The 27,148-nt window shown below is 42.9% G+C and overlaps 1 protein-coding gene across 2 annotated transcripts in view; it reads right to left on the reverse strand.

Annotated features, from left to right (window-relative positions):
* Positions 1 to 6: 6 nt before the first annotated feature.
* Positions 7 to 27,148, reverse strand: part of Pde7b (phosphodiesterase 7B) — a 318,247-nt gene continuing 291,105 nt past the window's right edge. For both annotated transcript variants that reach the window (XM_021174159.2, XM_021174160.2), the window contains 5 exons: positions 21,252 to 21,343; positions 15,505 to 15,649; positions 12,862 to 12,958; positions 9,637 to 9,717; positions 7 to 3,010 (listed from right to left, as the gene is read on the reverse strand). In XM_021174159.2, coding sequence (XP_021029818.1) covers positions 2,796 to 3,010; positions 9,637 to 9,717; positions 12,862 to 12,958; positions 15,505 to 15,649; positions 21,252 to 21,343 — 630 coding nt within the window. In that variant the 3' untranslated portion in view covers positions 7 to 2,795. The remainder of the gene's footprint in view (positions 3,011 to 9,636; positions 9,718 to 12,861; positions 12,959 to 15,504; positions 15,650 to 21,251; positions 21,344 to 27,148) is intronic.

Consider the following 27,148-nt stretch of genomic DNA (forward strand, 5'->3'; position numbering starts at 1 on the left):
CCTCTCTCTCTCTCTCTCTGTCTCTGAGATCTTTATGTATTATTAAGAAAGTAGTTCTCTGAATTCTTCCTTTCTAAAGTCATCAATTGATCATCCACGACCTAGGTGGGCTAGCAGACTAAGACTAAAAGCGTTAAGACGATATTGACACATGGGCCGTGTCTCCAAGACTTATTGGACAACTTGTGTTAAATTATTCCAAGAGAGCCATTAGCAGGCAGAAAAGAGTTTTCACAGTTAATTTTTTCTCAACACATGAGGATCTCACAAAGTTTCCAGACAGTAGAAACATGCAGCCACGTCTACCTCCACTCTATTTCTGATTTTTATTATTCTTGTGTTTTAACTATTAGATGTTTGGTAGATGAAAATCTTTCCCTATAAACCTGGAACTGCCAAGAATGCCCTATCCTAATTCAATTACAATATAATTGTAGCTTAAGCAAATATATTTCCTAAACTCCAGGTAGAGACTCCACTGGCCAAAGACAATGTTTTCTTTACTGTTTCTATTTTGTCATCCTGAGCAATTGATCTCCTTGTTTCGATCTCATATGCATAAAAACAGATGGCTACAATCCAAACTAAGAGGTTTTGAAGCAGGAATCTTTCTGCTGTATTCTCATGTGAGGCCTTGCTTAACCTCGGAGCTTCAGAATACCATAGCAGTGAAGATGTATGTCAGTCCGTAGCTGCTTCAGAAAGCACAAGTTAGTGCTGTGTTCAAAACTTCCCTTCTCACCCATATCAGTGACGTCAGCGCCATCCACCCACTTTGCAAATTCTTCAGACTTCCTTTAGTCCCATCTGACAATCTTGCTTATACTAGTGAAAATATAATCAACTTTCCAATTCCTTCCACAACATTAACTCTGTAAGCCCCAATCTCTCTGTAGGAACGTGTTCCAAGCCAGGCAAGGTTTGAATGTTTCACTTGCGTTATTAGGAGAAACAGAGAGCCCCACGTTAGTTGCACTTAGGAAGTAAGAGCTAGCTGTTGCTGTCAGTTTGAGAAGTGGCTTGATCATGGCAGAAATGCCCCCTCTCCCACTACTTAAGATAAAGAGAAAGAAGCATTGGCAGTTTCCATATAACATTAATTATGTTAGAACTCACGAGGAAAAGGCTCAATGCATAGTTCAGCTGGGTAAGAATGCGTACACACTGGATTTTACAGCCAAGCATCTGCAGACAGATGACAATTCCAAGCTGAGTCTGCTGACTGCAGCTGTGATGAACCACATTGATCTTCTAGAAAGCTAAAGTCTCTGATAAAACTGAAATAGCTTCTTTACTTAAATAAGATTAAATTCAGCCAAACAGCTGGGCAGTTGTTCACATGAAACTATAGAAAAAAGTAAATAATTCAGTTACTATCAACACCAAAGAAACGCACACCAACCGTCCATGGACCAAAGGGACTTTGGTATTGTAGCCGTATCAGACAAAAGTGTGGCATGGGGGCAGGGAGTTCCCTGATGGTTAGGTGACAGGGTCATACAAGGCTTTTGAGACCTGCTGTGTCTTCCTTGAGGTTGGTGTACCCCGTGTTCCACAACAGGAGTCACAAAAACACAAGCTTATCAGCCAGCTTGTTAAAACTGTGTGCAGCATTGCTGTGCTGGAAAGTGATTTACATCTTGCTGAAAGGGAATCATTAATCGGAGGAAACCATACTTAGTGCCATAGATTAAAAACTACGTTCCCAATGCATGAGAGGTTTTCGAAAAAAAAGTTTCCTTCAAGATGGTACTCAGTTTTGGCTTGTGACCTTAGCAGGAAAGCAGAGATGGTCACTGGGGCCAGGCAGTTCAGAAAGACATCTGTCAGGATTTAGGTTCGGCAGTTTTGGGAAGAGGAAAAATGTTTAAAGTTAAGGCCTTTATCTGCGAACAACAGTATATTAATAAACTCTATACCATATTTACAAATGCATTCTCTTGTGATAAAACTAACAGTATTCTGTTCACAGTGCCATTGTTTATACAGGTAGCAATCCCATAATACTCGTGTATTTTGGCATGGGAATCAGTAGCGTTTGGTATTTACAGAAAATGTACACTTGTGAATATAAACAGGTCACTGAATCCGTAAAAGACGGATTGGCTAACGGTGCAAAGGGACGGGCTGTACAGCACCTTCCACCAGATGGGAGGGGACGCGTGGTTTCAGAAATCGCAGTGGTGCCACATCTCGGACCCAATGTGGCATAGAGTCAATAGCAAAATAATGAACCCCTCTTAGGTTTGGGTACACTGAGTATTACTTGTCCCAAAGTTTTAGACCCATTGTCTGGTGCATGAAATATAAAAGTTAAAAAGATTTATTATTTTATAATAATAATTATTATTAAAATAGAAAGTACTTTCTCTCACACTCTCGTTTGTGCTCTGGCACGCAAGACCAATCTTGCAGTTCCAAGTATGCTGGTGTCATGCAGGTCAGCTGTCCGATGGCAAAAGTTAAAATGCTCTAGACTTAGGAGCTACTGCCAGTCAGCGTGACCAAGGGCCAGAGGCGAACACGGCGGCAGAAGCACTCCTTTCTTACTTCCAGGCGTTTCGGTTGGGGCAGCCGCCCCAGAATCAGCTCCAATGACGGGATAGAGCCGCCCATTTCGGCAGCTAATGCTGAGGTGACAATGGCTTTTGTACACTTGGATCAACGAAGGGAGGTGGTAAGTGGCAGGCGGGTGGCATCGAAACCCAGCGTGATGGGCTTGTTGCGAGGGCAGTCGGACGGATGGCCGTGCTCCTGTGAATGGACAGATGGCCGTGCTCCAGCAGACAGCTACCTTAGGGCGTGGCACCTTCCGTCAGCTCCAGGGTCTCAGGTGCGGGGCCCGCCAGGTCCTGGCCGCTGCCCCTGCGTCTGTGCTGATTGGACAGCAGGCTCTTCCACTGGGCTTTGTTGTGCGCGAGATGGCTTAGCATGTTCTCCGACAGGGTGCTGTTCCCAGTAAACCGGGCCCACTCCCGGAACAGCGGCTCCACGATGTAAGTCATGAAACCTGCAACAGGCAAGGTCACAGGCCAGGTCACCACAAGGGGTCAGAGCCACCTCCCTCACAAACGCGGCTGAGACCCACAGTGCACCCGGCCAGGCATGGGTGGACAAACATGATATTCTCACTACCCTTAGTTTCATGGTTCCTGCTTAAAATCCTTGTACTTTCGCCTCCGCTTTTGGGAAAAGGAGCTGAGAACCAACCAGCCCCTCAGAATTCTTGTGGTAAATGGCTAACACTAGTTAAATGGTTAAAGCTCCTGGCTGAAGTAATGGGCGTTGACCCTCCCGTCTCCGCCTCTGGAGTGCTGAGGTTACAGGACTCTACACTCATGTCCAGATAAAGTATCTATTCTCTTAATCGTCCAACACTCATTGCCGTCCATCCCTGCCTTTCTGTTAATGTGCTTTCCACAGTAAACAAAGATAGCTTTCTGTAGAGTGGAATTATTGGAATTATCGCAAACTTGGATTTATTTATGGTTCTTTGTGCTTCCTTAAAATGGAAGCAAAAGCAAAAAAAAAAAAAAAAAGGCAGATTTTTTTTTGTTATAACATTTTCCCCAGCAACCAACCCTTTATATTTATAAATGTGAATTCTAAGACTTGACCCGGTTTTATTGTTGGACAAACGGCAGACACTGGGCCTGCGGGAACGCTAGGGAGGCAGAGGCTGCAGTGTAAACGGTTATTGTACATTTCTGAAGTCTCTTATGGTGAACGTGACTTAAATCTTGTGCTGTGTCTTTGAGCTAACCTAGGCTCAGGAAAGGTCAATGCTTAGGTCTGACTGGCCGTGCTCATAGGCGCTGAGACTCAGCTGTGAGGATTTCCTTTTGTACCCGCCATTTCGTTTTCACCTCTTTACATCGGAAGGGATTAGATATTTGAGAGTTTAGAAAATGTGGTAAAATGATAGTCTTCTGAAATTCAAATTGTGAATTTTAGAAAGTGTTACTTCCTAAGTAGAACAGTTACAGATCCAACATAAGAAAAAGTTCAACTCATTTGCCCCCTGACGTTACCCTGGGGTCACCTCTGTACTTGTACTATTTTATGTGAAGACTTTTTTGCTCTGGGTGAGAAAGAGATTTTAAGGTCTGAATAAGCCTCAGACAGGCTTGAGAAACTGTCCCACCAGTGTGCTGCCAGACACTCCAGGAATGAGCTCACTGGGCCTGGTACAGTCCTTCCGGCACCGTGGGAAGGGGAGGGGGGGTTTATAGGAGACTCAGGTTGAAGGAAACTTTTCTTAGTCTTCCTATAGATTTTACCATTCAGGGATTCATTCGATTCATTCTTTTAAAATTGATGGAGAGAGGGGAGGAGTGAGTGTGGAGGAAGGAGGTGCGGGAGCAACTTCTTTTTGAGCAAATGTGAATTACTTCCGCAGAAAATCAAACCCACCTAAGTAAGACTGGCACTCAGGAATATCTCATTATGGACTGGGATAAGAAGCAGAGAGGCAGAGCAGTGCAGGCTTTAACCACTGAGCCATCTCGTCGGGAGATGAAACAAGGAAATACCGGATGACTTGCTCAGAACTAGTGTATGAAAAAGTCTTGAGAGATGGCTTAGTGGGTAAGAGCACTGACAGCTCTTCCAAAGGTCCTGAGTTCAATTCCCAGAACCACATGGTGGTTCACAACCATCTTTAATGGGATCTGATGCCCTCTTCTGGTGTGTCTGAAGACAGCTAAAGTGTACTCACATTATAACAATAAATAAATCTTTAGAAAGAAAGAAAGAAAGGAAGGAAGAAAGAAAGAAAGAAAGAAAGAAAGAAAGAAAGAAAGAAAGAAAGAAAGGAAATTGTGGTACAAGGCCTGGAATTCTGTCCTATGAATTCTTGGTTCAGGAAGCCCCAGAGGTCTCAAAACAATGTGAACTATTGCTGTTGCCCACGGTTACCCATCACAACTACACTGTGAGACCTTGTTGCTGAAGATACCACACAATTCCAATGTAAGATACAGAGAAATAAATCAAACTGGCTGGGAAGCTTCCTCCTTGGTTTTCATTGCCAGAAGGTATCATGCAGGCTGCTTTATAGGAGGAAAGCATGTCTTTACCCAGTGCTGGACCCTACATGCTGCAATAATGACCTGCCAGGCAAGATGCATCTACCGGCTCACCAGTGTGCGAATGTTCCAAGCTAACCGGTTGCTTTCTGATCAGATTTGAGGCTGCTCCACAGGAAAGGATTTTCTGTCTGGAATTGCAATCCTAATCAGAAGTTTATGGCTACAGAGATCACAGGCTCGAAGGTAGAACTTATTCCACCAAGTGCTCATGCTGTCTAATTGTCTTCTATTAGTGTTTATACCCACGGATCTGGGCTGCTCTCGACCTTCGTCAGAGAAGCCTCCTTCTGCAGTGGACAGTGACTGAGAAAGGCACAATTAGTCAAAGTGCTAAGAGCAGGAGACCGAAGTACTCAGCATTGAACAGGACATCGGTATTAGCCACTCCCCCATCCCCAAAACCCAGGGAGCATTGTGGGATAGAAGACAAAGATAAGGAATGAGTCAAAGGATGGGCAGGAGCACTGAGGGACGCTGTCTTCTAGTCATGAACTCAGAGCAGTCATGGATACGACCTGTACAGCTAAGTCAAGCCAGCTAAAATTCCTGCAGAGATGGGGTATTAGGCCCTATTCATATTGAGTTGTCTTTAGCAGTGGATAGTTGCTGGGACAGGGATAATAATTTTTTATTAAGGATATCATATGCTCCACTGAATGGCTCCATATCACAAGAGGCAGTGCTAATTGGACTTGGGTCATAAAGTAATAAAAGACATGAAGTTGTGTGTGTGTGTGTGTGTGTGTTGGGAAGCTATGGAGAGAGTTGAAGGGGGAATAGGGAATAGAAATGATCATATTTCATTACATACATGTACAGAATTATCAAAACTAAAGAAAAAGAAAAGGTTCTAACAGGCTTCTCCATCAGTCAATACAATAGACACAGAGGACAACAAGGTGAGAGGAGATGCTTTAGTCAGGGGATTCAGAAGAGAGAAAATAAAAATAGTGACATTGTATAGAACCCAGTGGAGAAATGGGTGTGTGTGTATGGTGTGTGTGTGTGTGTGCGTGTGTGTGTGTGTGCGTGTGGCTAGAGCTTGTAGATCATTAGACTTACCTGTTCAAGGTTTTCTAATTTAGTCTAATATGCCTTGTTACACATGCCAGTCTGAACCTGTAAGAGCTGGCAGCTGTGTAATGGGGGACCAAGAGTTGTTTCATAACCATCTTCTCTTTCTTGTTGCTTTTATTCTGATGTAGTAGCCATGGAAGTGCCCTTTCTACCATATATCACTAAGCTGAAAACCAGGACATACAATGAGGCAAAATGTGTTCTCATGACAACAGGACTGAACTCTGAAATCAGCCCTGTGCCTGTCTAGGCTGGGTGCTTAATAGGGTAAAGTTTTTTTTTTTTTTCAATTTGGGAAACGTGATTCAAAGTGTTGTAAGCAGCAACCTGGCAAGATTCTTTCTATCTAGAGTTTAACAAAGGGAGTCTCAGAATTAGGAACCCCACTATAAAACTTCATAACTGAAGCATGAAGCCATGGATGCTGAGGTAGCATGTCTGCTGTCATATCTTCCCCCCCCCCCCAAGTGACTCTGACGTGCGCTGGGCCTTGGCCTCTCTTCCTTCCTTCCTTCCTTCCTTCCTTCCTTCCTTCCTTCCTTCCTTCCTTCCTTCCTTCCTTCCTTCCTTCCTTCCTCCCTCCCTCCCTTCTCTCCTATGCCCCTCTGTTCCTTCCTCCCTTCCTTCTTTCCTTCCTCCCTCCCTTCCTTCCCTCCCCTGTGCCCCTCCCTCTCTCCCTTCCTCCCTTCCTTCCTTCAGTAGTGTGATGATTTGTATATGCTTGGACCAGGGAGTGGCACCATTAGGAGGTGTGGCCTTGTTGGAGTAGGTGTGTCACTGTGGGTGTGACCCTCATCCTAGCTGCCTAGAAGTCAGTCTTCCACTAGCAGCCTCCAGATGAAGATGTAGAACTCTCAGCTCTGCCTTTACCATGCCTGCCTGGTTGCTGCCATGCTCCTGCCTTGATGATAATAGACTGAACCTCTGAACCTATAAGCCAGCCCTAGTTAAATGTTGTCCTTTATAAGACTTGCCTTGGTCATGGTGTCTGTTCACAGCAGTAAAACCCTAACTAAGACAGTTATGTTCTCACTAGCAACTCTGCCTGTCCTGGAAGTTACTTTGTATACCAGGTTGACACTGAACTTACGGAGATCTGCCTATCTCTCCCTCCCTAGTGCTAGGATTAAAAGCCTGTGCCATTATGCCCACCAAGGGTTCTATTTTTTTTAAACACTCCTCCTAATTCACACCATAAGGATTTTTGGAGTGAATCAGTTTAATTATGAAAACAGCATAAGAATATTGAAGGGGATTTGGAAAAAGATGGATTATTTTTTAACCTACCCAATCCAACATACCTATCTGGTGTGTGTGCATTCCATTAAGATGGTTGTAGCTGTGGCTGAATGGTTGCTAGTTCCTGACCTTAAGGCTGTCTCTGTGGGACTGTGGATTAGATGCCTCCCTCCATGGCTGTCAGCAGAATGGTTCTAACATGCTCGCTCTCTCTCTCTCTCTCTCTCTCTCTCTCTCTCTTTCTTCACTTTCAGCTCATCTTCGCAGATGCCCCTTTCCTTCCCAATGCCAAGGCTTAATAGCTTTGAAACCTGCCACCCTATGAATGAAATGGCCTGCGGTGGTTCTGTGCAAAGTCACGAATGACTGGATGTCAAGGATGGAGTTCATCGAGGAAAAGAGGCCTAGCTGTGCTTGGTTTTAACAGAAGCGCTTGCAGGAGAAGAAAGGCTAGCTTTATATGTAGACAGAATTCATGCCTTAAGATGGAGAGCAAAAATATTTCCTTCACTAAAGTGAAGCAAGTAAAAGTTTGCCCACTTGATTTGCATAAAGACCTTATGTGTAATGTGATTAGATAAAGCAAAAATCATTGTGGATGCAATGAGACCACACTTGGGCTGCTTACCATGGTTGACACTTGAAAGGGAGTGTGGCTTCATGAGCTCAGGACAGAAATGTGGCTTGAAGTAGAGAGTGGAGAAACACTGTCATCTGGCCACAAGGGGACAGCAGGGCTCTAGGATTTCAAGCCTAGGGACTAGGCCATGGATTTAACTGTTGCGGATAAAGGTTAAGGACACACCCTGAAGGATGCTAAAGCACTTAACTCACATGGGAAGGGTCTTAAAGCCTGATTCATTTGGATTTCCACCCTCTGAGCTCTGAAGAGGCTGTGAATGTCTAATTCAGTTTGACTTAGAGTTTATTTTTCTGTATGTGTGGTATGTTTCTGTGTGTGCATGCGGTTGCATATGTGTATATGGGTATGCATATATGTGTGCATGCAGTGGGAAGCCAGAAGCCAATAATGGGTATCTTTCTCAGTTGATTCTCTCTTTACTACTATTGTTTATTGTTTGGTGTGTGTGTGCATGCATGAATATGTATGTGCACGCATATGTACATGTATGCTGTTTGTATGTACATACATGTGCATGTATGGCTGTGTGAGTGCACATGTGTGTGTGCCTGTGTGTGGAAGTCAGAGATACACTGGATGATTTCCCAAGATTACACTCTACCTATATTTTAAAAATTATTTTTTAAAAAATAGTTTCTTTTAATTTTCATATATGTATGTGTACCTGTGTGTGGGTATGGGCATGTGGGTGTGTGTGCCCACAGAGGCAGTTGTGAGCCACAGGCCATGGGTGTTAACAACCAGGTTCTGGTCCTCTGCAGGAGCAGTTACATGCTCTTCACTACTGAGCCGTTTACCCAGTCACCATTTTTTGAGACAGGGTCTGTCACTAATTCAGCTAGGACAGCAGGTCAGGGAATGTCTGTCAGGGATCCTGCTGCCTCTGAAACTCCTCAGTGCTGGCTTTTGTGCCTGACTTCTTAGACACGAAGATCTTCACGTTTGTGTGTTGTGAGGCAGGCACGTTACTGGCAGCCATCTCCTCACCCAGTCCTCCTTGTACTTCAAGACAAGGTCTCTCCCTGAACCTGGAGTTTTCCTGGCAAACACTTTACTGACCAAGTCATGGCTCCACTTCCTGTTCTTTTTGTAGTGCTAGGGATGGATATAGGGCCTTGCACACTGCAGGCAAGTGCTGTACTTCTAAGCCACCTTCTGAGCTCTTGGTTTTCAATACTGGCTCTTACTAGGCAGCTTGATCTGGCTTTGAGTTTGCTACATAAGTGTACGCTGGCTTTGGATATACGATCTTAGCAGCTCATCACCCCAAGTACTTGGATTATAGGGATGTACTACCAAGTCTTTCTTGATTTTCACTCTATTCTAAATTCACAATGTTGACACTGGAACTTAGTATTAAGTTAGTTAAAGATCTATAACAAACTCCATTCCTTAATTGTTTTGATTTTTCAAATGAAAATTTTCTAAAAGGTTGGTCATGATTAAAGTGTTTGTTTGGCCCCAGCCATTTAGATCTCTGGAAGGCTGTGTGTTGTTGTTATCGTTATTATTATTATTTTGAGACTCTTTGTAGAGATGCTCAGCTGATTATTAAAAATACAAAACAAAACCCAGATTTCAACTCACCAATTTGTATGCTAGGGATTGAATCTTTCTGTTGATTACAAAGAGGACTGATTTCCAGTTCAAACTTCTGTTCAAGGTCACCTAAGAAGAAAGAAGAACAAGAAACACATAGCAGTTTAAGAGTTCATAGAATGTGTACCAAAAACTTTAATGATCCAGTTGGAGGAAATCGTTCTGGGGGTTACTGTTCCTTCCCTTGGAATATTCATGAACCCCTTAGGACCACTGGCTTACAGAGCTGCCTAAAGACAAACCCACAGGGCATCAACAATCCCTAACAGTGGCTCCTTTGAGTAGGTATGCTTGACAGTGGGACAAACTTTTAAAAATTGCATCTAGTTATTCATTCTCTCTCTCTCTCTCTCTCTCTCTCTCTCTCTCTCTCTCGCGTGTGTGTGTGTGTGTGTGTGTGTGTGTAGGTAGGGGACAATCAGTAGGAGGAGACTATTTTTAACATGTCAAATCTGGGGATTGAGCATGGGTTGTCAGTCTTGGTGGCAGGTACCATTGCCATTTTCAGTGATAGAAAAGTTTTCTACACACTCTATTCTGGGAACTCTCTGAAGCATGTCCAACACACTAGGAACTAAAATTTTAACTTCTTTTTACATTATAATTAATTAAAATTTAGCTAGCCACATGAGCCTCAGAGATACCATAGATTGGAGAGCAATGAGCCCTCCATTACAGGCCTGTCCCATTACCTGTCTTTCTGTGAGGTGTTCTTTATTCTTTCTCTTACTCACCAGACAAGTATGAAACACTTGTCTTCAAGAATTCTACGAATCAACGTAGAAAGTACAGAGAGGAAAACTGAACAGTCTCCCCTCTGGGAATGTTGCAGATTAGCATTTGGGGTCTTACAATGGTACCACCCATATTTCTTGATGGCAACTGTAACATCCCATGCAGAGTTATTCATATAAAAATACATTTTACTGAGGATTAGACAAAGATAGAGGTGGATGTTTAATAAAAACTTCTGGAAAAGTAGGTTAATTGTGGACATATCAACCCATATTTACAAAGAACTTTTTTAAAGCATTGAGGACTGGAGGGGAGGAGTACCTAATCTCCTGATCTCACAGTTTTCCTAATTCATAAGCTGCCATTTTTCCCCACCCAACCCTGTACCTGAAACCTCAACTTAAAGGATATTTTTTTGTTTGTTTAATATAATGCATGATATCCGTCATGTTTGTCCTAACTGGGCATAGTGGTCCTCACATCCTAGGATCCAAGGCAGGAGTGTAAGTTTGAGACCAGCCTCTCCTAAATATCAAGGCCTTGTCTCACAGCAGCAGCAGCAGCAGCAGCAGCAGCAGCAGCAGCAGCAGCAGCAGCAGCAGCAGAGACAACTAAGAACTGTTGAAAGAAGCCTGGCTGCTGGGGAGATGAGCTGGCATTTGAGTCCAGATCCACAAGCAAAAGCCAGATGGGGCTCATCAAGATGACAGGAGTCATTCCTATAGAGTTAAAAGACATCCAATAGGGAAAAAGATAGCTCCGATGAGCAAAGTCTGTTCTTCTCAAAGCAGACAGGATGTCTGGACTGCAGGACCCTTAACTGAAAGGGAACAAGTCTGTTCCTTGGTTCCTTTGTCTGCTGGGAGATTTGAGTGTAGGTGAAAGCGCTTCCCTAGTGACCGTGGTGGCAAACATTCCCAGTCTTTCTACGTAACTGTGCTGCATCTCATTAGGGCAGGTTTTTGCAAAGAAACATAGTAACCTGATTGCCCCATGCCATTGATTTCTTGTAGTTAGTAACTTTGATTCCTGAACTCTGTGTCTGCCCAAGTGGTGTAACCACTGTCCCCAAGTCGCCTAGAGTCTGAATTAAGTGTCCGATGGGCAGATCAAAGCTTTAAGCCACAATGGACACCAATCATAGCCCATGATGGAATCAGAGGCAAGTGGGCCAGAGGAGAATCTTGATCTTCAATACTGTAGCCCTTCTCTCCTGCTGCTATTTCAATAGTTTATGTATCACAGCGGGAAGCAAGCACTCAGCCTAACTTAAAACCCTCTCTGCGCCAACTTCACCATGCTTACTTTTGTTCTCAGTGGAGACTTTATGTCTTGGCCAACAAGAACTGCGATTCTAACTTCTCATGACTCATATTGAGTGCACATGAAATTCCAGAGGCACAGAAGTCACGTGAGCACTTTTACTCCTGGACTGTGACAGTGAGCAGAGTCTCTGGCCTTGTGTGAACCCAGCCCTACTCTGTCTTCTGTCATTGGAACCACCGAGATGTCACTGACACATCTTTCAGTGGACATTTTTCCAAAAGGCTCACTGTTGCTGTCTGACCTCCTCACAGAGCTGGTATGTGGGACACTTCAAGCTTTATTTGTTCCCAGTCTCTTAAACCTGATGCTGTCACTAGCACGAGGGCCCTGCTGGTGCCCGAGCAAACATTGTGAATGTTGAAACCCAGCCTGAAGAATCAAGCCTGTGTGTAAAGGCCTACTTCCCACCCAGCATCAAGATTCTGCTTGCTGATTTACTGCCTTCCTTATGAAGGAAGGTAACCTTTGAAAAAAAATTATGGTCTACCTTAGGGCCATTCAGCATTCCACAGTAAAACCCACATGTGTTATTGTTGAAACTGAATTCAAATGGTCTAACTCTTGTAAACTCTTGTTAGTTCTTGGCTAACTTTGACCTGTATCATTGGAAGTTTTAAGAACCAGAGAAAAAGGCATACAAGAGGCTCTGAATTATTCTCTCAGAATGGAAGACATTGACTTCCAAACAATGCTTAGCCTTCAGGCTGTGCTCAGCTCATTCAAATGAAGGTCAGAGCAAAAATCAAACTTGTCTGCCATACTGTTACAGTCACAGGGGACACACACACACACACACACACACACACACACACACACACACGCTTGGCTGTTTGTATGTATCTCAGCAAATATGTGAACATATACATATACACACATATATGGCTGTCTGTGTCTGTATGTGTATGTGCATCTTGCTTTGATTCATTGTGTTGTGTTGTTATTACCTGTTTCCATAATAAGTCTGTGATATTTATTATATTTATTTAAGTCTTTCTTCCCCATTAAAGGGTTGGATGAGTCACAAGAAAGTTAAAGGAGAAGGCTAGGATAATTAGAGCAGATGAAAGGATAGATGTTAGCCGCTCCTGTTTTATTGGGAGAACCGTCCAAAAGGAGTCAGGAGAGGAAGCCTTGGCTGTGGGTTCTACCAACCTTGTCTGTAGAATTCCTCACAGACCCTTTCACTCCACTGCTTGCTCATCTCCCAGATACGACAAGGATTGCAAATGTCAGCACACTTCAAGGCGATCTGAGAATTGACAGGGCACAGAGACAGGGCGGTTAGAGAGAATGTTCCTTCATTTGCAAATGTACCCAAGCCAAAGGTGCTGCAAGGTCCGCCTGTCTGTCTCAAGTACCAAGCCCATGTTTACAGAGGACCTCCGGGACATGCTTTATCAGGAGACAACTGTTATTCACAACTGCACAAAGCCCTTCATTCAGAACCCCCCACGTTATAACAATGAGAAGAGAAGAGTCACCATTCGAGGGCACAGAGCTTCCTGGAGAGGACTCAGGTGGGCAAGCCAATGAAAGCCCTGGTCTGGCTCCTTATGTTATTCTATCCCTCTGAGACAGGTTGTTGCAGGGATCTGGCCAGACTCAAATATGATCACTGAAAGTCACTGTTCTTATTTTTCCATTGAATTTTAAAATTATTCTATTTGTTAAATTATATTAATTTTCTATAATTATAAACAAATAAAACAATAATAATTTATTAAACTATTCATACATTACATCCTGGTGGTAGTTTCCCCTCCTTCTTTCCCTCCCCCTGCCACCTCCATCTCCCCCACCTCTCCCCTCCGCATCCACTTCTCTTCCATTTCCTTTGAGAAAAGGGCAGGCCTTCCAGAGATATCAACCAAACATGGCATATATCAAATTTCAATAAGGCTAGGCACTTCCCTTATATTAAGGCTGGACTAGGCAACCCAGTAGGAGGAAAAGGGTCCCCCAAAGCAGGCAAAACTGTCAGAGACAGCCCCCCCCCCCACTCCCTCTGTTAGGAGTCCCATAAAAACACCAAGCTATACAACTATAACAAATCTACGGAGGACCTAGGTTAGATCCATGCAGCCTCCCTGGTTGTCAGTTCAGTCTCAGATGGAAGATACTCTCACGTTGACACTCTCTGTGTATGTCTTAAAGCGTGTTTGCATGTACATGTCTGTGTAGTATAAACATGCTTAGACTGCCAGCCAAGATACTACTAAGTCATATTAAACCTGGCAGTCTTGTGTTTCCGACTTGGGTTACCAGACATCGCTCTGGATCTGGGGTGTCTGTTTGGTTTTGTTAGTAGTGATGATTCTAGGAGAGTTCTCTTGAATTCCCATATAAGAAGGTTCTCCTTTTTGACCACCAACTACTAAGACACTGCAGCCTGGAGACCTGCCCACTAGCAGTGTTTATTGCTGTAACATATTTCTTTAGACCACAGAGTAGCCAGGAGTGTTGGGGTCTAGGAGAGCCTTAGATGGCACTAGCATATAAATCTACTTGTTTACTCTTTGGCTAGAAGGGGCACCAGCACATGTGTTGGCTAGGTAAGGGGCAGAAGTCCTTTAGGGGATTTTAAAGATTCCTTTGAGTTAGCAAGGGTTTCTTTTGAAATGCAGGGTTAAATATTTCAGTTACAAGTTGCTCTGAGCCATTTAAGTCAACATCTGGCTCATCCTTGAGCATTCAGGTACTAAGCTTTAAGCACTTAGGTACTAAGCTTTAAGTATTTAGAATCCTGGTTTAGAAAGAAGGGGATGAGTATAGCTCTACACCTGCAGGTTGAGTAGTTCCTGCATGACTGAGCTCTTTGGGTAGCTACAATGTAAAGGCCTGGAACAAAATGACTATGGTTCAGACTCTGGTTAACGTTGGTCTGTCTAGATAAGTTCAGGGTCCATCCCTGGGCATGCAGTCATCTGTGCCAAAGGGACCAGGATGATGAGAGAAAACATGAAGAAGGCTCTCACTTGGACACTGGGCCAAACTTTCGTTCTTAGGTTGACTACATCCCTCTTTTTTGCATAAGTGGCTTCTTGCCATGGGGTAAAGCAGAAAGGGTTGGACTCGCTGTGTCAATCCTGGTGAAGGCCATCCCTCCAGGGTGTGATTCCTAGCAGTGTGTTTTTTTTTTTGTAAAGTAGTACCGATACAGGGGTGTAGAATCATCCCCATATGACCATATATCTGAATGCTCAGTTTCCTGTGGTGGAACTGTTTGGCAAGGATTAGGGGGTGTGGCCTTGTTGGAGAGGTGTGTTAGTGGGGGCAGACTTTGAGTTTCAGAAACCCACATCATTCACAGTTCTCTCTTGCCCTCTCCCCCTCTCCTCCTCTTCTCCTCTCTCTGCCATGCTACTGTCTCAACATGTAAGCTCTCAGCTGCTGCTCCAGTGCCATGCCTGTGCACATTGCCAGGCTCTCTGCTACAACTGTCATGGACTCACCCCCTGAAACTGTAAGCAAGTCTCCAATTAAACGTTTTCTTCACAGGGATAGAATAGTAACTAAGACAAAGGGTTGTATGCTTACTGGCACATGCAACCTGCCATTGAGGTTACTCTGTGATGAGGCAGTTGCCAAACAAGGAAAACCGAGAGATTTTCCACTTTCTGAAACCTTGTTTTGGCTTGTTTGGAAAGCACTTAACAGCTGCATGTCTTTCAGAGTTTTTAACAAAGTAGGTCACGACTCTTTACCATGGCTTGCAGCTCCTCAAACGTGCTAAAATCATTGATTGCATCCCTAAGTGTTTTCACTTGGCCAGGCTAGGTGGCTTTTGTTGCTTACCTGAAGCATAAAGTGTCTGTCCTGTACATTCTCCAGTCTCAAATCTTTATTGTGGAGGTGAGCTTTTAAGCGGGTCAGAAACTCATTCTGTCTGTTGATATCCGTGGCCAAGATGAGGGAGCCCAGCTGCTGTTCAATATCCTGTCTGCATCCCCAAGAACAAAAGAGAGAGTCACACTCACATAGCAAAACCCACTCAGAGTGATTGATTCTCGCACCACCCCGTGGCTTGACTCTTTAGCCTTTAATGTGTTTATCACACAGTACCCCAGTCCCTCACAGTCTGAGAGTGAGTCTTCTGTCAGGGCTTCACGTGGATGAAGTTGTGTTCATTACAGATTCCCACAGTTGTCATGGGGGAAATTTGAAAGAGTGAGAAAGAAAAGCATGCCTTAAAAGGGACACAAAAAGACTTGGAAAAAAAATCACAGGAATTTGGGTTATGCTTTCTGAGAGTTCAAAGTAGCTTGAAGATAAGATGGTCATAGAGAAAGAAAAGGTGGTAGCAATGCTCTCAATGTTTAAAAATATTTATTTTTAACTCTTATTTATATGTATGTATATATGCATCTGTGTGTGTGTCATGTCACATATATGACAATACCCACAGTGGCCAGAGAGGGCATTGGATTCTTTCTGCAGCTGAAGATACAGGTGGCTGTGAGCTCCAGTGGGTGCTGTGCACTGAACTCAAGTCCTCTGAAAGAGCAATAAGTGCAGTTAACTAGTCAGCCATCTTTCCAGACCAATGGTCATAATTTGGTAATGGAGATGGCACTATGGGATGGAATGGGTCAGTAATAATACAAAATAGACTGGCAGCAAGAGACAGTAGACATTAAAAGCAAAACAGGTGATTAAGATGCCAGGGCTATACAGAGAAACCCTGTCTCGAAAAACCAAAAAAAAAAAAAAAATGCCACTGCAAACTGGCAGGAAAGAGACATGTTAGGATACAGATGGCCCAGGAGAAATGGGGCACTTTATAAAAATAGGTCAGAGCTTTGCTTCTCACGTAGAAATCAGTCAGGAGGAGGGGGGACTGGTCAGTAACTGTGTTTAAAGTTCACGTGTAGGAATGGAATGTGTTGGAGCAGCATTGCATAGGTCATGGCCGTGCCATTTAGTGAGTCAAGATAGCTGTAAAGGAACACTGTCTGCCAGTGTCCTAGGGGATCCCCCTGCCTCCTCCATTGGCCCCTCTCTCCAGCAAGCCTGCTGTAACTACCCTTGGCTCTTTTTCTACTTACAATAACTTTGCTACTGTGCATGTTTAACAAAATGCCCATACTTCAGCTCCTTCCAAACTTTAAGTTATATGGTATATAATATAACAAATAATATGGCATATATTAATATGTCTTGCCACCCCATTTTGTAGTTGGGCTTTGTATTATTTTTTTTAACATAATTTTATTCTTTGGGAATTTCATACACGTGTATAATGTATTTTCACTGGAACCCCCTCCCCCTTCCCTTCAGCTCTTCCTAGACCCCTCACCCTGGGCCTCCTCTCTCTCAAGTTTATGCCCCTCCCCCTTTTTGTTTAACTTGAGTGCAGTTGGTGCTGCTGGTATGTACATGGGTGTACATACAAGACTAGAGCATGTTGCCTCTTTTGTTGTTGTTTTGAGACAGGATTTCATATAGTCCAGGTAAGGCCTTAAGGTACTGTGTAGCAAGGATGACCTTGAACTCTGGCTCTCCTGCCTCTACCTCCCAAATGCTGGAATTTCAGTACTATACCACCATGCCTGGCTCATGTCTTGTATTTTTGGCTTGAGATTATGTTTTCAAATTCACCTGTGTTGACGTGTAGGCTCTAATATGTAATTTTCATCAGAACACTGTATTCCATTTACTATAGCACGAATCTATGTTTGGTGGCCACTCCAGTTTCTTCTAGTTTCTGACCACTATGAGGAATTCCCCATAAAAACACCTCCTGGGCCTCTCTTACCAGTGATGGCTGATTAGGCCATCTTCTGCTACATATGCAACTAGAGACACGATCTCTGGGGGGTACTGGTTAGTTCATATTGTTGTTCCACCTATAGGGTTGCAGACCCCTTCAGCTCCTTGGGTGCTTTCTCTAGCTTCTCCATTGGGGGCCCTGTGTTCTGTCCTATAGATGACTGTGAGCATCAACTTCTAGGTCTTGCAAACTTTATATGCCCTAGTACAGGGGAACGCCAGGACCAAGAAGTGGGAGTGGATGGGTATGGGGGGGGGAGGGTATAGGGAACTTTTGGGATAGGGGGGGGGGGGGGAGGGTATAGGGAACTTTTGGGATAGCATTTGAAATGTAAAAAAAGAAAATATCTAATAAAAAAACATTGGCTTTGCTTGACTTTAAAAAAAAAAAAACCCGCCTCCTGGATGATAAGCACACACAGCCTTTATACTTTTAAGTATGCTTTGGGCAGCACAATAGCTGGGCAGCTGCCATCCCTCCATGCTGTTATTGGACAAAAAGGGGGATTGTTGATGTTTTGTCTTTTACTGTCTATTGTAATGATAAGTGCAGGTCCCCTAAACCTAGAGTCTACATGTAGGCCCTGGGACCCGCCTCCAAGTTAATTCTGATTGGTAAATAAAGATACCATCAGCCAATAGCTGAGGAGAAGAGACATAGGTGGCGTTGAGGTTTTTATGGCCTTAAGGAGAACACCATGAAGAAAAAAATAGAAGTCACTATAGAATAAAAGAAGAGTGTAGAGGAGAGGAGAGAGGAGAAAGGAGAGCCGCTATGGGTTAGCTGAGCCATAAAACCATGACTATGTGGGCTGGCCAATCAGAGCTAAGAGCAGCTCAGATAAAACATAGTAAGTAATAACTTGGGTTATAGATAAGAAGGTAGATTCTAACCTCACGGAGGGTAGGCAATTGCCCAACTATTGTGCTGCCTAAGACATGTTTAAAAATATAAATACAGTGTGTGTCTTTCATCCAAAATCATAAATGGTGTAGCCCCACACTGGGATTTCTAACATTTTTATTATAAACTACAAGTAAAGTTAGAATCAAAACATCTGATGGGCACCTTGAAAACTACTGAGTACTAGTTTAAAACTTTCAGCATATAGATATCGATGGATTACTGTCTCAAGCACAATACAACACTAGTTTTATGTTTCCTTTTAGTTTACCTTTATTATTATTATTATTATTTTAAGATTTACTTATTTATTTTATGTATGTGAGTACAAAGTCACTGTCTTCAGACACACCAGAAGAGGGCATCAGATCCCATTACGGATGGTTGTGAGCCACCATGTGGTTGCTGGGAATTGAACTCAGGACCCCTGGAAGAGCAGTCAGTGCTCTTAACCTCTGAGCTATCTTTCCAGCCCCCTACTTTTATTATAAAAAAAATAAAAATAAAAAAATGTTATTTATAATGAAATAATTTTGAAACCACCTAATTTCTAAACAATAGTGAATAATTACATCTATTTGGATACAATATTGACAAGTAATCAATACAATAACTTTCAGTAACTTATTGGATGATGTAAAAAAAGCCTTCTTAGTAAAGGTACAGTATTAGGCTAGAAAGTATAATGCAAGGCAGGTGTGGCCATCATTTTCCTTAATCTCACCACTTGAGAGACTGAGGCAAGAGAAATGTTGTAAGTTTGAAGTCAGCCTGGGTTACAGGGAAGATCCTGTCTCAAACAGTCTAAACAGAAGGATGGAGAAATGTCCAGTGGTTGAGCACACTTGCTGTTCTTGCCGAGGACTTGAGTTCGGTTCCTACCGCCCACACTGGAGGCTCACCAGGGCTTGTAACTAACTCTAGCTCCAGTAATGACATCCTCTTCTGGCCCCTGAGTGTACCTGAATGCATGTGGTGTACATACAACCAAGCAGTCATACACATAAGCAAAACAAAAACCAAACCAAACCCTGAAAAGAACAACAAAGGCTGCACACAGGTCTTGCACTGTGCTAAAATGTGGTTGCACTAAAGATACTGAAAGGAAATATAGCTGCGGGGCTAATGCTGACTGTCCTCGTAGATTGTTGTCAGTACTTGTGTTTTCCTTCTTTGAAAAAGTGAAGCTGTCGGTATTCTGTCTACTTTTTGTTCTTCAAAAGCAACAACTCGTCAAACGAGTACTTTTCTCGACTTTCTGTAGTTACCGCATTTAACGTATCTGGCTTTTAAAGGTCAGAGAAATAACCTTAAATGACTTCCTTGAGGGTAGAAAAGCTAATAATGATGAATATAAGTTTTGTTATAAAGTCCATTCACAATCATTACTGTGTAACGATTGGTCTTCCAGCAACAGCAATTTGCAACACAGTACCTCACAAAGACACTGTGGCTCAGAGACAAATGGTATTTTAGTGCAGCCCCTGGAAGTGAGTGTGTGAGTGTGAGTGTGAGTGTGAGGGTCCTAACCGAAACAGCAAAGGTTAGTGGGACGGTTTGGGGACAGTTGGTCACACTGGGTCCTTTGCTGCTTCTTTCCCAATTATTCTTTATTATATTCTTTTTCTGTCCACCTTCCTTCCTTTCTGTTTTTTTCTTTAAACTTTATTTTTTCTTTTTAATTTCCAGAGGGTTAAAAAGAGCTCAGTTCCTCCTGTAAGCTGAACATTCCTTCCAGAGCTGGGGACACCCGTGGAATGCATAGAGGTCCCAGAAAAATACATATGAGTGCAGAGAATTCTGCCTGTCCTGTAGCAGAACGCCACTCTGACCTGGATCTAAGCTGCCACGTGTTGCTAAGACGATGGTTGATTTTGTCACTTGCCTAATTCCCTTGGGTTCTATACACTTCCATAAAAGAGATCAGAATTAGTGGTGGTGTTGTAAAACAGTGTTTTGGCTGAGTTGGGGCCATGAGAAAAATGAGTAAGATTCAGGCCAGAAAAGCAGTAGACTGTGAAAAGTATTATTTTCTGCTGGGCATGGTGGTGTACACTTTTAATTTAAGCACTTGGGGGCGGGGAGAGGCAGGAGGATCTCTGAGTTCAGGGCCATCCTGGTCTATAGAGCAAGTTCCAGGCAAGTCAGGGATGCACAGAGAAACCCTGTCCTGGAAAAATAAATAAATAAAAAGACAAACAAACAAACAACCCCAAAAGACATTAAGTGGTTCAGTGACAAAAAATGGTCGGTCAAGTCAGCTAACAATTCCTTTAAATTTATTTTTCCTGATTTAATTTTTGAAGATGAGTTTTTCTCTGTAGCCCAGGCTACCCTCAGTCTCACACTGGTCCTCCTGCCTCAGCTTTCACATTGCTAGGAATATAGTAATGAGTTACACATGGCTTAACAAAACATTTCTGACTCCTCCTTTGCCGGGAGACTGGCGACGATAGTGCACACTTAACTGGACTAGTCCTTAGTCTAGTTTGCAAATTCCTGTGTTCTTTCTTGACAAATATTTACTCTTTGTATCTAAACGGGAGGACGGTTTTGCTAACATAAGGGACAGGAATTTGGCAGAGCAGAGCCTTGTTGCTGAAGAGTGTGAAAGCAGGGGGCTGTTTGTTATCCTTTCCTCCGACTTTAGGTCACAGACCATCTGAGGCCTTTTCAAAGTGCACGCAGAGTCTGGTTTCTAGGATTCAGTCAGTACCTGACAGCAATTCTCTGGCTGGACAATCAAGTGAGGGCAGGAAACCCAGCAGCTGGCTCCCCGCTACGGATGCAGGGTCCCCAGCCTGCCCTGGAGAACGTGACTTATCTTTACTGTGTGCACATCAGTCTGCTTCATCTCTAGAGCACTTACGTCATTTCCTTTGGCAAGTGAGCCAGGAGCCGTGATTCTCGAAGCATGCCAATTGTAGATCGCCAGTGGTGATTCTCCAGTACAGACATATTCTAGAAAGAAAGAAAACACAAGCTATAAAGGGGACAAGAGCTCGATAACGATCTTTCACAGCTGAGCACACCTTGAGGACAGCCAATATTTTCTTTCCAGACAAAGGCCCAGTAAAGAAAACAAAAGTGAAAAACCCCTGGCCTCATCCTCAGACTGCAGTGACGTTTGGGGATGCAGGGTCCCTTGGAGTCTAGGTTGACTAATTCTGTTGATTCTGTCCCTGCTTTCTACAGCTCCCTCAGGCGACCCTACATGTAGAAGAGCAGAGTGAAGCAGTTGAAACAGGTCAAAATAGGTGTCAGCGCTCTACAGTTCTGACTTCTACCGAGACTGTTTGATCAAACCAAGCAGAGGCAGTTGTCACAGTCTGATCTGCTGTGCTGACCATACCTGATAAGATCGTCCTATACTCCCATGGCCCCTGACAGCACATCAGACTTCTGAGTCCGATTGTTTTGGTTATTGGGTAGGTGGATACACACACACACACACACACACACACACACACACACACACACACACAAGTTCAGATATCTTCGGAGGTCATAGAGGACATCGGATCTTCTGTAGCTGGATTACTGGTAGTTATAAACCGTTGGACTCTACTGTTCTGACTGTGTCCTCTGCAAGAGTGGCATGAACTCTTACCAGCTGAGCCATCTCTGCAGCCACCAGGAATGAATTTTTATGTGCACTAAGGTTTAAGAACTACTGCTAAGGGGATAGCTTTGTCTACCATCCTGCCGTCCTGATAAGAATCTTGGCATTTAGCCTTTGAAGTCTGTGAAATGAAATCTACAGTCACTCCCTTGTCCAGTTATTTTGATAAATCTCACTTTGGGGAACATCTATTATGTTTAGCTTCTCCCCTGAACTTACTGTTAGTGTAAGTTTTTCTTTTTCTTTCTGTTTTTGGTTTTCCTAAAATAGAGTCACAGAATTTACAGGCTGTCTTTGAAGTCAACATCTAGCCCAGGCTAGCCTTTAACTATCAGTCTTCCTGCTTTGACCTGCTAAGTTCTGGGATTATAGGTGTATACCACCAAGCCTGGCCTCTGCACTATTTTAAGAGTAATTTTAACTTCATAAAAATATAAAAAATAACATTATTTAAAAGTGAAAGAAAACTGTTCAGTTGCATTTACACGAGGTACCTTATATAGTGACAGTCATAGGGACAGAAAGAGGGATGGTGGTTGGTGGAGGGACAGGAGGATGGGAGCTTTTGCCTAATGGATATAGAACTTTATAAGATGTTCTAAAGATACAGGGTCATGATGGCTGCATATCATTATAGCTGCACTTGATTAATGATTGATGTGGAAGGGGGCACACTTACTTGGGGGCAGTGCCAGCCCTGGACATGTGGTCCTAGGTAAGCTAAGAAAGTCTGCTAAGCAAGCCAGGGGAGCAAGCTATAGCTGCTCTCAACACCACTGAACCCCACCCTGCAGAGTGTTGAGATGGTATACCTTACCACAGTTGAAAAAATAGGAAGGGACAGAAGCAAGGATAACCATTGCTCTTGCTTGCTTCTTCTTACTGTGGCAAAGACCATGACAAAAAGTGACTGGGGGGAAAGGGTTTATCTTTCTCATAACTTACAGTCCTTCACCGAGGGAAGTCAGAGGGAGAACCCGGAGGCAGGAACCGAAGGGAGGCCAGAGAACATTGCTGATTAGTTTGCTCCTGTGGCTTGCTTAGCCGGCTTCCTCAACTCACCCTGGACCACGTGTCCAGGAGTAAGCACTACCCCCAAGTGAGCTGGGCTCTTACATATCAATCATTAATCAACAAATAAATGCCCTAAATACTCGCCTACTGGCCAATTCTTTGGAGGCATTTTCTTAATTGAGATTTCTTTTCCCAGATAACTAGCTAAGAAAAAAAAAACAAAACACCAAACCAGATCAAAACAAATCATCCAGTCTCCAACTTGTTTTTAGCAAATGGAAAGAGGCCCTGTAAGTGACACACACACACACACACACACACACACACACACACCTATTCTTGCTCTTACATCTCTCTATGACTCTCCTGTGATGAGCTTTCTGAGACTCTTCTTTAAGCCCATTCTTGGCGCGACTCTGCATTGCAATCATCTCTTTCTTGCCAAGCAGTTGTTATTTTTATTTACCACTTGACCATGTTTGAACCAGTGATGAAATTTTATTACTTTCACCCTCTGGTCGATTATTTCCTTTTGGGCATGAGCCAAACTAACAAAAGAGAGTGTTTGTTAGAAGTAACGTGCTAGACTAATTTGTTCTGATTGTAAAGATTTATGAGCATAGAGAGCGCTAGGTTAGCGTGATGTAACAGATGTTCAATCCTGCAGTGACATTTAATTCAGTTGCTCATGAGTTCACTTGCCAGACTCAGTCAAGCGGATATAGACACGAGCTACCTCACATGAGTTCTTCAGGGGGCCAAAAATTGTAACAAGACCTAATGACAAATGACACTACATCTCTGTTGAATGGAATAGGAGCATCAGGAGGCTGGCCTGAGGCGGTGTTTTGTGTGCCAGCCTGACTTAACATCTTCATTAAGGATCTTCTGCAGATGGACTGTGAGGAAACTTGGGGAATTTGCTGGTGAAGTGTATTTGGATAGGAGCACCAAGGGAACGAGAGGAGACTGAGCAGGCTGGGAAGCCAGCACCAGTGAAAGACAGTGTCAGAGTGCAAACAGACTCATGTGGGAAGGGGCTTATACAGACGACAGATTGGTCAGTATGGTGTAGGGACCGGGGCCACTCGTCTGCCTTCAAGACAGTAAGGAATGGAGAACAGTGAAGAGAAGGGGTACACCAAGCTGTATCTTTGGGTCAAGCACTTTATTTAACTTTATTAACCCTCATGTAGCCCTTGGATGGTCTTACATCAGGTATAATAACCCGTGAGGCTAGCACCCCATTTGTGACTGGTTAAGGAACATCTTCAACTCATGCCAGTATTGAAACCTGGGAGTTTGCACAGCCTTCCTGTTGCCTCCTGAGAATCTTCTCTGTGCTGTATCTGAGTACCCAGAAGCCAGAGCTTCATGCGCTCACAAACACCTATAATTAGATTTAATTTTGCCCTCGCTTTTCAGAATTGATAACTAAAAATGTAAGTCATCCAGTTGTGCTCTGCTTATTTGTAAACATTAGCATTTTAACACCATATTTTTGCATATTAAATGTATTCAGAGAATCAAAATATCATTTACTTTTAATGCCCATTCATTTCTCCTTGAAAAAAAAAGGCACATGAATAATATATTATTGAAGTTAGAAATCTTAAATCAAAGTTTACCACTGTTACTGCTGTTCTTGCCTATCTTTTGGTTACGGGAATTGATCCTAAGACCTCATCCATGCCAAGCTAGGCATATGCTCTACTTCTGAGCTAAACCACCAGCCCAGATCTTTCATTTTCAGTCGGTTCCTCATAGAGATTTATTATTTAGTTACTGATTTTTATGTGTGTGTGGTATGTGCCTGTGTGTGTATGTGTGCCTGTGCATGTGTATCTGCGGAACTTACCAAGCTGGATGGAGAGATTTCAGAGTTCTGAGTCAGAGAGTCTCCATGAGAAGAGAACAGGCCAGCCATACCCATCAGTGCCTGGCCAGTGCCAGATAGCATGAATTGCATCTTTTTAAAATATTTCCTTCAACAGGTGGCAAACCAACATGCTGGGCAAGAATCAACTAGAAATGTAAGATTATTAGCCTGAGAGTTAGAGTTTTATTTACTAAGTGAGAGAAAGGTGGTGCTGGGACGAGTCACGTGGACTCAAGCATGGGAATCTTGAAACAAAGAAAGAGAGCTCTGAGGTCCCCGGCTCTGGAAAGAGACAAGATGGCTGCCCTGAGTCAGAGAATCAGAGAATGGAAGCTGCCTACATCTTGGGGCAGATATTGATTTAACTGTAAATTTATAAAATTGGGATTATTTGCTTTTAGGATAGATTTATTTACAGATTTTGTCTGAATCATGTGGGGAATTTTGCCCGCAGTTTGGAACTATAGTAGAGAAAATTAGTCACTGACTCCAAGTAGAGAGGGCAGCGATAATTACCTGCTATAATCAGGTATTAATTATAAATGTCTGTGGCTCCAGGCAGAGAGTTGAACAGACAGATGGTATAACAGGATGGCTGCTCTAGGCAGAGAGCTTAACAAGTAAAAACTACCTGCTTCCTATAGGTAGATATTAGTGAAAGTTTGAATTAATTGCTTTAAAGATGGTATAGAGATATACTGCTCTAATAATTCTTACAGGATACTCAAATTCTGTCTAGCGTGGGCTCCATGGGAATCTTGGATTTAAGTTCTGGTTTGACAACCTGCCTGCTTATAATAGATATGTTGTATATTCAGGTATAGATAGAAGTGTGAATCAATTGTTTTAAAGATGGTATAATAAAGTCTATAGGAGACTCAGATTCTCCAATGTGGGCTTCACGGGAATTTTAGGTTAATATCCTGATATGACAAACTAGAAAGGCCTAAATAGGCTCATACAGTATTTGTTTAGTTTACTTCATTTGTTTTAATTTGTTTTTATTATAAAAATGAGTGTGATTTTGAGTATTGTGGTTGCTTTATTGTTCCTCTGGGACAGAGGGCAAGCTACAGGCTTTCCTGGTTGCTAGCTGAAGGATTTGCTGATTTGGGAAAAAGGTTTTGTCTTTGTGTTTTTAGAAAAGGTGATTAGGCTCTGCACATGCACACCTTCCAGAGCTCTATGGATCAGATTTGATTGAGGGCGACCGCCAGAGGACTAGATTCCAGAGAATCAAACAAAAAAGTTATCTTGATGATACTAAAATTTTGTTTTGAGATTTGTATATTACAGAATATACAGCCTTGGTGAGTCCCATCGTCAGACATGGTGAACTGACCTGCTTGAACTCCTGATGTCTTAGACTTTCAGCCGGATTCAGTCAGGACACAGACATCAGAGACTAAAACAATCATTGGTGTTGCCTTCTTAAGGCCAACCAACTCCCCCATTTTACCTCCCCTCCCTCCCCTTCAAAGATATTTCAATGCTTTATTCAGCTGGAAGAAGTTATGAAGAATAGACAACCCAGTTCCTTGGGCTTTGGGGCTAGAGGAGGTTATTCTAATTCTGGGGAATTTAGAAATGGCCATAATTGGAACAGGGAGGAAATAGACTTGGTTAGACTTGATTGTGTAGCCATGATCTCATTTGGTAGAAATCTTTACAATAGTTACTAAGTTGAAGACATAATTTCTTATTTTGATACAGAATTCATTTTGATATATAATCAAGGTTTTCATTGGTATAAATTTCTTCTACTGATATAAAAAATTTAAAAGTACAAGGCTTGAGCACAATCCTTTTATAAATGCCATTACAAACTGATCTGAGATGTTTAAGCCTGTGAGTTAAGGGCCAGACAGCAAATTCATTGCTCTGAGTTTATTGTTAGGGTGTTTTCAGATAATCAGAAACAGCTGAGAGTAGTTAATGGACAACAGCCCAGATTACTTTACATAGATAGTTGGTTTTCAAACATGTCAGAAATCCACAAAATGTGACATTTAGTGTTATTTATTCTTTTGTTGTTGAGATATATCTGCTCCTAGCAGCTTCCCTTTTATGGATTCAAAAAAGAAATCAAGCGTCTCTATCTCCAAGCAAGTTGTACATCAAGGCTAGGTAGCCACTGGGCAGAAATTGCCTATTCATCTACAGACAAAGTACTGTCCACAAAAAGGACATACTATGTGGAATAGTCGACTGATAATCTCTGCCAAGTCAGGGTAATCAGTCCTTCGAAATT

This window comes from Mus caroli, chromosome 10, assembly GCF_900094665.2.
Source record: "Mus caroli chromosome 10, CAROLI_EIJ_v1.1, whole genome shotgun sequence".
NCBI classification, from domain to species: domain Eukaryota; kingdom Metazoa; phylum Chordata; class Mammalia; order Rodentia; family Muridae; genus Mus; species Mus caroli.